The sequence below is a fragment of the Corticium candelabrum genome, chromosome 14, assembly GCF_963422355.1.
Source record: "Corticium candelabrum chromosome 14, ooCorCand1.1, whole genome shotgun sequence".
Taxonomy (NCBI): domain Eukaryota; kingdom Metazoa; phylum Porifera; class Homoscleromorpha; order Homosclerophorida; family Plakinidae; genus Corticium; species Corticium candelabrum.
The window spans coordinates 5,559,765-5,575,568 of NC_085098.1; the positions used below are offsets into that span (position 1 = coordinate 5,559,765).

The window sequence follows — 15,804 nt, forward strand, 5'->3', positions numbered from 1 at the left end:
TACTTTCACACACTTACTTCACTAAGTGTCACCCCACGTCATAGTCTTGGCACCCCACGTGACTACATAGTACTTACGTCACAAACTGAATTAGCTTATATCTATCTAATGTGTGACCCAGCAGATTGTGTATCACGCCCAAGCTTCCGAACAGCACATGGTGACTCTCCACGGTGAGTGATTCACCACATTCACACTATCCAAATCTCAAGACGACTTCAGCATGTGGAAAGGTGAGTGTATTACTGGCTAAGTTATTGTCCTACTCGCATAGACTGGCGAGCCTGCCAAGTCAAGTTACAGCGATCTAGATTCCACGTGTAGTTCACTCGTTGTTTGTGCGGACAAAGATGTCTTTCCCCCCTAGAATGGCCCTGGAGACTTCAAGTTTACTCTCCCGAAAGTCATCATAATTGAAAACATGGAGAGCGGACTGCAATTCCATGTCAATGTGTCTCTTGTTGCCATTGTGCACCCTACTGGCCATTAGAGTCTGTGCACTAGCAAGGGCCGTGCAGATAGCGGATGTGCGACGAAACAACAAGTGAACTACACTCGTAGTCCGGATTGCTGTAACTAGACTTGGCAGGCTCGCCAGTCTATGCGAGTAGGACAATAACTTAGCCAGTAATACACTCACCTTTCCACATGCTGAAGTTGTCTTGAGATTTGGATAGCGTGAATGTGGTGAATCACTCACCGTGGAGAGTCACCATGTGCTGTTCGGAAGCTTGGGTGTGATACACAATCTGCTGGGTCACACATTAGATAGATATAAGCTAATTCAGTTTGTGACGTAAGTACTATGTAGTCACGTGGGGTGCCAAGACTATGACGTGGAGTGACACTTAGTGAAGTAAGTGTGTGAAAGTAGGCGCGGTGAGTCCAGACTCATGGGAGGCTGAAAGTGTCATACGGGAACCGGACACTGCCAGGCTCACGTGAGTCTGGGACGAGGCTACCAAATTCTGGGACTGGAAATAGTCGCACTGTTTCTTGAAATCCATGCCTGTTATTGATGTACTTGATTCAACAGCCTGTGCAGCACAGGGTAAAGTCAGGAGATGTTTTTTGGCTTAGGTTTACAAAACTTACCGACTGTTTGGGTTGTTCATTCAAAAGTTGCCTAATTTGGAATCTTCTTGCTCCATCGATGACTTCCTGGTCTTCATGTCTTTCATCGAGTTGTTGCCTTGTATCTACAGATACACCATGCTCACTAATGGAAGTACAACTTGCTGCTTCAACTTGGCTATAGGCATATGAATTGATAATTCTCTGGTGTTGCTTTTCCTTTCGCAGAGAATTTGTTCTTGACGTATTTGATAGAATGTTAGATGCTCTCTTAAGGAAGCCAATGGTACCCTCTGTCTCATCTGGGGATACGACTGTAGTCACTTTACTTGGGGTGCTTGTTTGTGTGATTTGCTGTGATGAAGTCACTGTCTGTTCTATTGTTCTGGCTGGAGGTACCTGTCTTTTCTTTTGCTGATGTGCATTGTGTTTGTACCTCTCAGCTTTACGTCCCACTCTTTTCTTCAAAGAACTTGATTTTCGCTTTCCAGGTCTAGGCGTTAGTTCACTAGCCATTATTTGTTCTTGAGGTGGATCTTGTCTGAATCGATTTGCTGCTTGTATCAGCTATTTTTGCTGCAGCTCGTTTGAATGCATGCTTTCTTATTGAGGAATCATAACAAGACCGTTTTCAGAGTGTGGTACTGTTGTCTTTAACGTTCTGTTAACTTTTTAGGTCAGAAGTTAGGGTTGTCAAGGCCTCTGAGCACTCACAGATATATGTCAAGCTCTCAAGTTCTTTCAAAGCTGTTCGTGCTTGAAGTTGTGCTTGCTTGACTTCTGCTCTTTGTTTCTACAAATAGATAAAAAAGTCAGCACATTAACAATTGACTTTTCTGTGATGTTAGTGGCAAACTTTTGATTTCGGTAACATTCCACAACTGTTTGTGGCAAGTGACAGGGTACTTTCTGGTATTGTTTCTTGGCTGCCAGTGTCTGTGATAGGCATGCTGTCATCTTGTATGTCATTGCTGTCCTCATTGGGCATTTGTCTAACAAATCTAGTTGTTAGTGCACCTTGATCTAGTGACAAATAGGGTCCTTCCAAGTAGTCATGAGGTAGTTTATACCAATGCCAATTTGGCACAAATCAAAAAAATTGCAAAAAAATGCTTGTAGGGTAAATTATGTCTGATCCAATCACTGCAGGTGCAAGATGGTGGCACACCAGGCTTACCAAAATCAACAGTATGCATACCACATGCCTTGTTTGGACTTTGATTGCACCTAGGAAAAAATTCAAATCCAGGATCAAATACACATCACGGTAATGTATCAATTGCTTGTACCTGAAAGTGTCTACTTTGTAAATCCTCGGTGAAGACACCTTCAGCAAAGAATCTCAATGCCTTAGATTTTCTCTCCAACCAGTGAGTCACGGTTTTGGCCGGTCTGTTGTGCAAGTAGTTAGGAACACCTTGGTTGTAAGACCTGTAGTCAGAGCTAGCTTTGTAATTTAGAAACAGATGGCAGGAAGTCATTGAGGATATAATCTGCTATGCTGCTGAGAGTCATGTCTTTCTTTCTCGAAAGGTAAGAGTATTTTAGGAGTTTGTGACTCAGTCCCATTATCCATTTCAACTGTAGCATGGTAGCAGGCATCACGAAAGCAATGAGCCCATTTCTGTACAAAAAGAGAGACCAAGGCAATTAAACATCATTTTGTATGTTCATATATTTCATATTGTGTGTGTGTGTGTGTGTGTGTGTGTGTGTGTGTGTGTGTGTGTGTGTGTGTGTGTGTGTGTGTGTGTGTGTGTGCATGTGCACTTGTTACAAGCTATCCCACCTCAGGAATGTTAAGCCATTTTCTTGATAGCCACGCCTCAACTTGTTTGTGTTGCCATACACCACTTTCTTTCAGCTTTTTTTCTTTGTCTCTGTAGAACTTGTCTATTGTTGTGTCTTGCTCATAACATGGTGGAGCAAAGCCATCCTTCTGAGGTGGAATAGCAGAGTTTCGCTGCTTTCAGCAGTGAGACCATGCTGACTGTCTCTCGTCCATCTTGACCAAGCCTGCTCCTTGTGAAAGTCACAGAGGTAGACAGTGGACTCAGGAAATGCAAAGTTGAGAGCAGCTATCTGTGGCTCAGAATAGTCACTCATCCAAAACCTAGGCTTCCACATTGGATTCCATGACTGCAGTACTGACAGTGCCTCGGTTATCTGCTCCACTCGTTCATATTGAACAATAAAGTCAGCGACCACCATGTAATTCATGTTAGTTTTTACGCAAGTAAAGAACAATGCCAAATCATACTTTGTTGTTTTGTAGGTGGCGTCTATTAGGCAGATGATGTTGCCATACCGTGTGAGTAAATCCTGTTGCCAAGGTTCCTGGTGGTACATACAGCAAACTCTGTTCACTATCATCAGATGAATGAACCTGTAGTGACTTGAATTGTGAGTTGGTATCAGAAAGACTCTGTTTGATGGAAATTTTGGCCTTTTTGTAAGGCTGGAAGTAATACTTAGCACTCGGAGACTCTGATTCGCACTGCTTGATTTTTAAGTGCAAGTTTTCTTAATTAATCTATTTTGGAAAGCTTGAGACCCGCTTGACTAGGTAGATGTGATTTTTGATGTCATTGCTTGTTGGATAGAAAGCTCTGTTAGTCTCATTCGGTTTGATGCCCCCTGCTATAATTAGCTTTGTTTGGACAAATCTTTTGAGAGAAGATTGGACGTCTCTCACTTTTGTGATACCACAGGAAACGATTGGTTTTATTTCTTGGATAACTGAAGGATGCAGTATCTGTGCATAACCAGCTGCTCCTTCACAACTGTGATTTGAATGAGCTTGAACTTCAGGCAAGGTAACGTAAAATCTACGTTTAAGCTCAATAGAACTTGCTTTGAGTGATGTCTGCAACTTGCTGATGGTATCAGCCCTTTCTTTTTTAAATGCAGAGGTAGTGCTAGCACTCTGATGGCTCAATTTAATCCAAGGAAACCAGTCTCAAACCAAACCTCTTCACATCTCGATGGACAAGACCGGGATTGTAAGCGGTGTGTAAATGGTTCAACGCACATGAGACATCACACAGAATTTTCACTCGAGATGACCACACAAATGAATTATCCTGTAATTAATTAACATTTAATCTTACCAAAGGCAATAATCCTACGAGTAAAAACGAGTTTGACATACCTTGGCCACCTTCTGTCCCAGATTACCTCCTGGTAAATATTCATACACCAAACATGGTTCTGGTTCACTGCAGTGTCCAATAAGATGAACAATATTCGGATGACGATATCTGATGTCACAACAGATTCAATATCTAGAGTTGCCAATTAATTCTAATCATTACAATACATACACCTTTCCATTGCCTGCAACTCAGCAGGGAACTGTTGTTTGGCCAGTCTCAATTGTGACTTTCTACCACTTTGGGGCTAACACAAAAATTACAACTAAACTATCAATGACTAACAAATTGCAATGCAATCATATGACACCTCTTTCAACTTTTGAATAGCTACTTGCTGCATTACACCGTCACCATCACATAATCGAGCAAGAAACACATCAGCAAAGCTACCAGTACCAATTCTACATCCTCCTTCCTGAACAGATAGACAGTCAAACCCTCGAGTAGCATCCTTCAACTCATTAAAAGGAAAAGTGAAACCATCATCTAATTCGTCCACCTTGTCACCAGTGTCACTGTTCTGATGAGTCAGCTTAGAAGTGTTATGTGACTCCATCTCAGAAACAGCTGTAATTGGTTGTTCATCCACATTGTCATGAGGAAGACTACTGACAACATAAAACTCATCTGTTAGTTTCTCTTTTTGAGTTCTTGACTGATCAGTAGATTGCTGTGAAAGTTGTTTCTCTGTAATCACTCGCAATTCATCAATGCTTGATGAGCTTTAATTGTCCTGTACAACACAATTCACACATGCAAGACACCTTCCTACACTACATGAATATACAGTAAATTCTAACTCTCTCCTTCAATTGTCTCCTCATGAGATTTCTGCGTGAACTGACTTGTTTCTTGTTTTGTCTTATCAATCCCTCTGTTGTCCTGACACCCTCGTGGTTTAGAGAAGCCTCTTCTACCTTCTGCACTTGGGGAATTATGGCACTTCTTTTCTTCGAATCCGGAGTTGTCACTTGGTTTTCTACCCTTCTTTCGATCAGATGGTGAAATGAACTTAATCTTCGAATACTTCTCAATGGCAAATAAAGTGTGATAGGCTTCCAATATTTGTGTTAATAGCACAGAAAAATGTATCTTTGTGTTTGTACCAATGTAAAATAACAACATAGATCGCAAATGCTGAAATCCATTGCAAATGTTATTTTGACCTTGAACATTTTCACAACTGCGACGTTCTTGGTGGAAGTAGTTATACCATTTAGCTTGTACTTGACAGCGTTTAGATTGTTCTATTTCTACTTCCAAACATTGAGAAAATAGGTCATCTTCTAGTCTAGCGTAACCGATCAAAGTGTGTACAACAGGTTGGCAAGGTTTCAACCAATCATTCTTGTTAATGTCGCCAATCATCTCATGAATAGACAAGAATTTGCTTAGCTGAATTGCCATAGTATCATCTATCATTGTTGTTTGCAAAGTCCTTTGATCCTTTTCCAACAAACAACATATACTACATGTAACATCTTCTTTATATTTGTCAAAAGCAATGCCAATTGGCACAACTGGCCTGAGATCATCCAACAGTGTTGCTTGTGAAGTCCTTTGGTGCTTTCCCAACAATCTACGTTCCGCAACTTGTTGTTCACAATCTTCTTTCAAAATGTTAATAACAATGTCTGTTACTGGGTTTAGATGACCTCTGTAGTGTAGTGTACTGCTCCACTGACGTACCACATCAAAGGACAGTGTGGACTTCAAATACTTGATAATTAACCAAGATAGCTGTTCTCTATTGATGTCTACAGATTCCAGACTTGAGATATGAAATCTGTCCAAAATTTGGCTACACAGCTCATGAGTCACGTCCTCTGTAAGCTGTACGTATAAGCTAAAACACACGTACACACATTTCCAAAAGCATAAAAACTAGTACAAACAAACTTTGTAAACAATCAATTTCAGACCAGTTTTGACTGCACGACCCAGATAGATAACTCAGAATATCTTCCATGTTCACTGTTATATACAAAAAGATTCCACTGCACTTCATGTTGACCTCTACAAATAACACAAACAGTATTGTAGCTGACTGTATCAAGTCTTATTAGTCTTCAACACAGTAGGCTGCCCTCATGCAAACAATTACATTATGTAACCAAAGACAATTATACTCAACCACTCAACACACGTGCACATCGATGTGCACACAAGAATAAGCAAGTGCGTGCGTGGACACACACACACACACACACACACACACACACACACACACACACACACACACACACACACACACACACACACACAACAAGTAACTTCACTTGTTCACTTTCTATACTAGTGAACAGCTACACACTCACTTAATTAAAAACACCAACACTAACTCCACAACACAGACACATCACAGTCTTTACATCTACACTATTTCCTTACTGTCATTTAACATCAGATTTGCATTTTGTGTCTAATGTATGTCTATTGACTATTGTAGAACTTTCTGTAATGTGTACTTTTAACACTTTCTAATCAAAAAACATCCAAAATCTGCCTTTACGATTGTAATTGTCAGAAAGTAAATTCAAACTAGTGACAAGAGTACTTAAAGAAACACTTCACCGATTGACGCATGTGCAGTAGATGTTAACGTACGTTAAGGCCTTGGGCTGCAGACCGAACGCTTGCTCAACGCATTTTTGGGTCTTGCGTTCTGAGGCCAACTACGAGAGCACACAAGAGACGAGTCTAGATGCTTCAGGCGACTCTAACAGCGAAAGAGAACAAATTACAGTTCATAAGCGACTCAGTTGTTCGTACGTTGTAGACTTCACATGATCGTCTTGCAATCGCTTGGTCTTTCCCACTTTTCTCCATGTTTCTTTCTACGAATGGAGGCCATACTACAGTTCAAAGGACTTGAACGATAAAAAAACACGAAAATGTGCATCACCACACATAATCATGTGACACCAAATACTTTCGTTACGACCACGCCCCCACAACGCTTCCTAACATGGGCTACCGTACCCTGTGATAAATTTACAGAATTCGTTGGAGTTATGAAATGTAATGCTTTGTACTTAACTATGTCATTTGTTGTCTCGATCAACAGAAGTCAAAAGGGGAGGGGTTAAAACATTGTTATACGGGCATGTAGTTGCCTGAGCACCGTTATCCGGGCATACGAAGCTGTAGCTCCTGAAGTGAAGAGCCTAGCCTTTCAACGGCGCAAGTCCATTCAAGATGGAATCAGACGGTATTACGATTGTGTCATTGTATACATGTCTTCGATTTTGCATCGTGCTCAAGCCAGCTGTTGGCCTTCGACTAGTCTCGCGCAGCCAGCCCCTCCCCCTATTTGACTTCCTTTGGCATCTACTAGGTTTAGTACCGTCTAGATACGTGAAATCTTGTATAGGTATGAAATATGGGTAACGTCTAGACGTTCGCGTTCACCTTGCGCTTTGAAAATCTGGACAGTGACGATCTTGGCACCGTAAGTTCCCGGAGAAACGAAAGCGCTAGATAAATTTGATTGCTCGAAGCCTTGCGAAGGACGACGACGCGTACGTACAGTCTACACGTGTGGGCGTGTGTTCGAATAAACTGGAAATTATGTGTAGCGTTTACGTCATCGAGAAATTTTATGCGGGGGTCGACCCCTCGACAGGAAACCCGCTGCATTTTAATTTTTTTACGAAAACCTTGTCCTTCCCGTGCCGAGTGTGCGTGCCGATTTTGGTTGCGAACACACACACACACACACACACACACACACACACACACACACACACACACACACACACACACACACACACACACACAATTTGAGCTTTATATATACTAGATTAGCTCTAGCTCTGCAGCCAGTAGAGATGAGATCGTACGGTGCCGTTTGAATATACAGGGAACAGAATTTCCCTATGTAGCAGTATCTTACTGGCTTGCTACGCAATCCCTCTTTCCCTCTCTCCCTCTCTCCCTCTCTCCCTCTCTCCCTCTCTCCCTCTCTCCCTCCCTCTCTCCCTCCCTCCCTCCCTCCCTCCCTCCCTCCCTCCCTCCCTCCCTCCCTCCCTCCCTCCCTCCCTCCCTCCCTCCCTCCCTCCCTCCCTCCCTCCCTCCCTCCCTCCCTCCCTCCCTCCCTCCCTCCCTCCCTCCCTCCCTCCCTCCCTCCCTCCCTCCCTCCCTCCCTCCCTCCCTCCCTCCCTCCCTCCCTCCCTCCCTCCCTCTCTCCCTTTCTCTCATGTGTTATTGCGTGGATAGAATAAAATCTCCCTCCTCTTGTAGAGCTTGTTGTAAGCTCTACAGTCTTTGCTACAGAAAAGAGAGAGACATCACCATTCACGGAAACAGCACAAAGTTTGTAAGCGTAAGTCAAAGCAAGAGATGACTCAGTTGGTTGCCAGCTGCAAGAAAATTGTAGACATAACAGCTGCAGTCATAGGTGATTTGGCTAAACTAATACATCAAAGGTCATCATCTTCTTCACTTTCGTCAACAGAATCTGAGACAAGGGAGGATGATTTAAAAACAAAATCTGAGACAAGTGAAGACGATTTGAAGTGTGACTCTCAGAAATTCAAAGATGTTCATTGTCATGAATTTAGTTGGTTAAGAGAGTCAGCAGAAGCTAATCGTAGCATGCGGATATTTCTCCAGAGGATTATGGAGGATCCTGCTGTATCTGCTGTGAAGTCCAAGCATTCTCAGTTGAATGGCATTATGAGTATGGCAAAGAGACATGAATGTCAGCTTAGGGTCCTAGAACAACGTTTAGAAGAATTGGCTAGATTTTTTTCAGATGCCACTCATACTGCAGATTTGACACAGCAAAGCGTGCAAGAAGTGTCTGAAAACGTGTCTGCTCTTAGGGAAGAGGTCAAAAGGATGCTAAATTCATGTTCTACCGCTTATTGCGAGAAACCACAATCTGTTTTACAACCACGAAAGACAAGGAGTTGTATCAAGACATCACGTGATTCTATAGGTAAGAAACACAAAGCCATCAAAAGAAAACGTGAACTTGTGTATGGAAGCAGTGAGGGTGATGATGAAAGATCATTATCAGACTCTGATTTAAAACGAGGTAGTAGTGATGTCTGTCAGAGGCTTTCATCAACTGTTGCTTGTCAAAAGGAATTACAAAACTGTAAACTTCATTTCTGTAAGGATTCAATTGATAATGATAATGGTATACCTGAATATGGTGGTTCAACTTTGCACACGTCATCAAGACGTGAACGTGAACAAGAGACATCTACTGTCAGTTGTGCATTGAAACCAGCCAGTGACACAAGGAATATGTAATTTTAATTGTATTATGTACAAATTGTTTTGAACTCAGCGTGGCTTTTTATTAGGGATTCTTTATCAGCTGGTGAATTCAAAGCAACTCATGATTGTGGCAAGGTTGGTCATGGCTTGGGTCAGTTCAGATGGGCCTGCACTGTGTGTGCGATACCTCGCAAAGTATTCAGTTTACTGGCTTGAAGTGTGCATGTGTGCATGTGTCTCAGTGTGTGTCTGACTGTCTGTCTGTTTGTCTGTTTGTCTATCTGCCTGTTTGTCTATCTGCCTGTGTGTCTATCTGCCTGTGTGTCTGTGTCTGTGCACTTGCAATTGCAATTGCAATTGCATATTTTGCATTCCTGTGCATCAATTTGCGAGCTGACTTGAGTAGGTGGTTTCATTTGTCTTTGACTGCATAAATTCAGTTGTATGCATCAATCTCTTGGTTGTAGATGCCATGCATGGTTGACTAGTTTTGTATAGGCTTTGTTTTGAAGTGTGTGTGTTTCTAGGTTATACAACCAACAGAAGAGAAACTTTGTGAGCATTCTAGTTTATTCTTTGTCAGCTCTTTTGCGAAATCTGAAGATTTGGCTATGGAACAGCAATCAAGATGTGGTGTACATGAGTGTGTATGCCCAAACTGCAGATATAAACTGAATGTAGAAAAGGAAACTGTTTGTAATCTTTCTACAGAGGATGAGGTACCTCAAGAAGCTCAGCTGTCTAGAACACATTTGCAATGTAAAATGAAGGAGAGTGGAATAACGGAATTCGAACATCACAGTGACTCTGTGCTACCTACTAATGAGAACAGTAACAAGACGTCACAATTAGTTCAGACAAAGGCAGTAGCAATACCTAGTCAAGATGAGGATATCACGCTGCCTGTAGTTAATGGTCTTGGTATTGATTATAAGCCGTCTTCATACGTGTATCAATGTAAAGCTGATGCAACTCTCTGCTTCAAAAAATCAGTGACGCAACCTCTTGAAATTGACCTCTACGTTGGCAAAGAGGGAATTCCGGTGGCTCCTGTTCCAGATAGAAACATCCCTTGTCATCAGAAAGGTGAGAAGTCGTACACATTTGTACATACAATAATTTGCAAATGCCAACCAAAGGGTTTAGAGTTAAGAATTAGCATTTATTAATATATTAAGGTATGAGAGTGCGATTTGCAACAGTTTTTCAGTGAACCATCAGAGGTATTGCAGGTATACATAGTTGTGTCTTTTGTTTGCCCATACCTCTTCATACTTCCCTATAGTTTGTAGAGGTTCTATATCTTGCAGTCTTATTGTTTGTTCATTTATAGGATGGTTTTTGAAAATCACAGCTCTTTGTAAAGTAATAGGTATAATAGTCAGGATTGCTATTGTTTCCTATTTGTAGGGCTATCCCTGTGATCATTTATCTAATGCTTTGTTGCAGTATTAATTTCATGTTGATCATTACGTGAACAATTAGCTTATGAATACTGTTTATAGTACAAGTCAGACATGAAGCTAATATCAATTATGCTGGACTTAACTGTGACATTGGTAAAATCTATGTCATATCCACTATTTATTCATGTTTCAAGAAGAATGGGGATGATGATAGCTATTCAAATGATTGTAATGATAGTAGATGGCTGAAAAGTAGAATGCCACACAAAGAAAAGGCAAAACCAGATGGAAAAAAACCTGAACTTCCAGACTCTCGACTTAATTTGTGTAGTGCAACTCGTGACTTCAACAGACAAGTACAAGCTGCGAGAAAGCAAGAGGCAGTCAAAGCAACAAAAAGTACACACTCGGATGTGAGTAGTACTGGTAGAAATGCAGACAAAAAGAAAGGTTTGTCAGATGCTCAACTAAACATGGCATTACCAGGTTGTAGGACTGCGGTCTCATTGGATTCGACTACAGACAATGTGGATACAAACCAATCAGAACCAACTATTGGCAGTAATAAACTAAACAGCTCTTTCTCATCTCTATCTGCTTTGCTGTTTGGACATGAAGCATTGACATCGGATGATCTTCGAAAAGCATGTTATGCACAAACTGATGAAGAGAGGCGAATTGTTTCTCTGTTTGAGTTTCACCAGGAAAGAAGCACTGGTGGTCGGAATGAAACGACACAGTGTCACTCCTCGACCAGCACTAGTAGTGTTTCTGAGATGTGCTTGGATGTGACAGAAATACGACAATTTACATACGCTGCAATGCAAATTGCCACCGACGACTTTATCAGTTGCCCTAGACTAGAGGATGACCCATTTCCTCAATGTTTGGAAGTAGAACAATCTAATCACTATCAAGTACAAGATAAATGGTATAACTACTTGCACCAAGCACGTTGCAGTTGTGAAAATGTTCAAGGTCAAAGTAACATTTGCAATGGATTTCAGCATTTGCAATCTACGTTGTTATTTGACATTGGTACAAACACAAATGCACATTTTTCTGTGCCGCCAACACAAATATTGGAAGCCTATCACACTTTATTTGCCATTGAGAAGTATTTGAAGGATAAGTTCATGTTACCATTCGATGATTTCAGACAAGGGTCTGATCGAAAGAAGGGTAGTATACCAAGTGACAACTTCAGATTCAAAGAAAAGAAATGCCATAATTCCCCAAGTGCAGAAGGTAGCAGAGGCTCCTATAAACCACGAGGGTTGCAGGACAACAGAGGGATTGAAAAGACAAAACAAGAAACAAGTCAGTTCATGAAGAAATCTCATGAGGAGACAATTGAAGGAGAAAGTTAGAGTTTACTGTATATTCATGTAGTGTAGGAAGGTGTCTTGCATGTGTGAATTGTGTTGTTCAGGACAAATCTCATTTAGCATTGATGAATTGCGAGTGATTACAGAGAAACAATTTTTGCAGCGATCTACTGATCAGTCAAGAACTCAAACAGAGAAACTAACAGATGAGTGTTATGTTGTCAGTAGTCTTCCTCATGACAATGTGGATGAACAGCCAATTACAGCTGTTTCTGAGATGGAGTCACATGATACTTCTAAGCTGACTCATCAATCAGACGAAAATCAAGAAACCTATCAGCCTGTGCAGCAAACTCATGAGGATACAGTCGAAAAAGGTTAGGATATATTGCTTGCAAAACATGCTACTTGTAGATCACTTGTATGTACAGTGGGAATGGAAATGCCACCATCCACGGCTGATTTCAAAGTACTTGCAGAAGATCAACAGTTTCAACAATCTGGTGATGGTCCGTGCAAAGAAGCTGCAAGGCAAATGCTAACAGAAGGACAGTCAGCAGTAGTCAAATTAGGTTTATTCAAAGGGAAGGACCACAACAGCAATGATATTGCTTTACATGGTTTTTCAAAGTGCTATCCCGACAGTTTACAGGAAACGGTAAGTACACTAGTCTTGTACATCTGGTACTTACATGTATCTTTTTAGGCACGTGTACATACTTTGAAGCTGGCTGACCAGAAAGGAGGCTTCGGTACAAGGGCGGATAAATTAGACAATTATGTGATAGATGAAGGACGTATCATCAGTTATGAAGAGTTGAGGCGTGGTACTAGAGATTTTGACTCTAGATCTGTTGACAAGGGAGGGTGCAAGATTGATGCTGGCAGCTCTGCTGATGTGTATCATGCTCAATTACGTGATGCTCATGGCACAATGTATGATGTAGCTGTAAAGAAATTGAAGCAGGTGTTGTAACAGTCATACTATATTCTTTAGTTACGTAATGGTTATTAAATTTCTTTTACTTAGTTGAAGAGTGGTAAACTCTCTAAACAGCAGTTTTTAACAGAGTTAAAGGCATTAGAAAAGTGAGTGTTAGAATGATGGAGTTATCAACATTACATGTATAGCTTGTTGGACAACAGATATCATCATTTCAAAATTGTTCGTCTCATTGGACACTGCAGTGAACCAGAACCATGTTTGGTATATGAGTATATGCCAGGACGCAATCTAGCACAGAATTTGGCTAAGGTTTGTAGCTAGCTTGAATGTGGTGAATACTCCTTTTGTGAAATTTCTGATTAATTTATTTGCTTTAGGATAACCCTAACTCTCTTATGTGGTCATTTCGGGTGAAAATTTTGTGTGATGTTTCTTGTGCATTAGATCACTTGCACACCTCATACAATCCTGCTCTTGTCCATCGTGATGTGAAAAGGTTTAGATTTTGTTTGTTTTTTGTGTGTTGGACTACAGTTTTCTGTGTGGATTAAATGTTGACAATGTTTGCTTTGCCAGTGCTAGCATCTTATTGACAGAAAACTTTGAGGGTAAACTGGCTGACTTTGGTCTTGCTATGCCCACAGAAAGTGAGAATCCAATGGCTTCATTTTACGTCGAAAGGGCAGCTGGAACAAAAGCATACATGCCACCAGAAGCTTTCAAAGGGAAGGTATCACCTAGACTTGACATTTTCTCATTTGGAGTGGTGAGCAAGTGTTTACAAATGAGATGTTTTGGAGAATAATCCAATAGTATATTGCATAGGTGACCTATGAAGTAGTGACTGGCTCACCAGCATACTGTACAGCTACAAGGGAAGATCTGGTATGTGTCTCATTGTGGATCTTTTCATTTGTATTAAATATATGATTCAGGTCTGGCACCAGGTAACAAAGATGAGAGACCTAGAAAGGCAAAAGTCAAATTTGCTTCACGTGGCTGATTGTCGTGCCAAGTGGCCTAGCGATGTGGCCAGTCAGCTTTATCAATGCGCTAAGGAGTGCACTGACTTTGATAGCCACAGGAGACCACCTATGGCAAAGGTTAGTATTGATTATTAAAGTATAAACATTTTGAAAATTAAGAAAGATGTAGGGTTGCCGTACAAAAATGAATAGAAACATGACCATGTAAGGGTGTACTGTGATATTTTTCGTATACAGACTGACTGAGCAATAGATCATCCCTCCATTGCACCATTTTCTAATTGGTAAGGTATGAAGCATATATTATAGTGTCTCTATAGTTAGAAAATGGTGCAATGTAGGGATGATGTATTGCTCAGTCAGTCTGTATACGAAAGATATCACAGAACACCCTTACATGATCTTGTTTCTATTCTTTCTTTGTACAGCAACCCTACATCTTTCTCATTTTCAAATGTTTTTATACTTGTTTGCATTCTTTGTCGGCATGAGCATAGATATGCACAGTTGTAACGGTGTACACAATCAGATGTACAGTCTGCAATTGGCGAGGTGGACAGTGAGGCTAGAAATTGACACACTCTCCATGTAGCGTTCGGTACAGGAAACGTGTAGGTTGGATTCAGTGCAAACGCAATCAGAATTTAGAGAGAAACGCTACCGGTAGAAGAGCAGCTTTAATCAGCTTAGAGTCTTCGATCGCTGGAAGCATTGCGGAGGGCAACAACAAGTACAGTCTACACGAGACTGGTGCGGGTGTGTGTTCGAATGAACTGGAAGGTGTTGCGTTTGTGTCATCAGGAAATTCTACACAGGGTCGGTCCCTCGCGAGGGCACCATGCACTGCAATGACAAATTTGAGTAGTCGCAGACATGCTTCGTTGCAATCGCAGAGGTTTGGTAAAGAAATCAGCTTTGTAGCATAAACAGTAGATACTGATCCCTGCTCCAACTGAACACAAACTCAAAAGGCTACCACGTTGGTTATAATTGTTTAATGAATTTGTGTTAGATTTTCTAAATTTGTTTTGATTAATTTTAGCACTACTCTATTGTGTATTTTCTTTTGTTGTTGTAGCTGTTTACAATGCTCGAGAGTCTGATAGATGATCATCATATTTCATGAAGTCTCTAGTGTTGAAATGCAAGAGATACTGCTGATGCACGATTACCTACTGGACAAATTTGTAGCAGTAGTGTAAATATTGATAAATTTACAGAATTCGTTGGAATTATGAATGAAAGGTCTTTGTACACTTGAGCTGAACACCTTTGTTTGTGGTTGATAGTAAGGATCCTTGGATAGTTAAAGAATCTCACAAACGCCAATTCTCTCGAGTGTTGCGGGACGGAAATAAATCGCACGAAAGAAGGTCAGTCTCTAGACAGTCTAAAACTAGCACAACGGTTTCCAACGTTCTTGGAGCGACGGAAACAACAGAGAGACCATTTCCGGGAACGTGATTGCGTGCAGTAAGGCTCACGTGATCTAGTGGCGAGCAAAAATGCTACAATTGGCAGATGAAATTCTTGCAACGGCCCCGTCAGTGTTTTGTGCTTAGTGTACGTCTGTTGGGTTTGCTCTGAGATAGCGCCCAGATACCCAACTTGGTTAGTGGGATTTCCCATTAGGGAGCGAAGGCGGAGCCAGCAGCCGAGCGCATATCTCCGGAATTTAGG

General features: G+C 41.2%; 1 protein-coding gene and 1 long non-coding RNA gene across 2 annotated transcripts; one reads left to right on the forward strand and one right to left on the reverse strand.

Moving 5' to 3' along the window:
• Positions 1–4,050: 4,050 nt before the first annotated feature.
• On the reverse strand, positions 4,051–4,475 carry LOC134190438 (uncharacterized). The gene is made up of 3 exons (XR_009971629.1): positions 4,400–4,475; positions 4,226–4,334; positions 4,051–4,157 (listed from the first exon to the last, which is right to left on the reverse strand). It is a non-coding gene; the product is annotated as an uncharacterized LOC134190438 (long non-coding RNA).
• A 2,897-nt stretch (positions 4,476–7,372) lies between these two features.
• On the forward strand, positions 7,373–15,385 carry LOC134190119 (uncharacterized). Its single transcript, XM_062658542.1, has 15 exons — positions 7,373–7,440; positions 8,472–9,487; positions 9,545–9,593; positions 9,986–10,544; positions 10,964–12,229; positions 12,297–12,569; positions 12,624–12,850; positions 12,899–13,159; positions 13,223–13,281; positions 13,339–13,447; positions 13,516–13,634; positions 13,715–13,904; positions 13,964–14,023; positions 14,086–14,241; positions 15,203–15,385. The coding sequence occupies exons 2-15, from the start codon at positions 8,571–8,573 to the stop codon at positions 15,248–15,250; spliced, it is 4,293 nt and encodes a 1,430-aa protein (XP_062514526.1). The 5' UTR covers positions 7,373–7,440; positions 8,472–8,570; the 3' UTR covers positions 15,251–15,385.
• Positions 15,386–15,804: the final 419 nt, after the last annotated feature.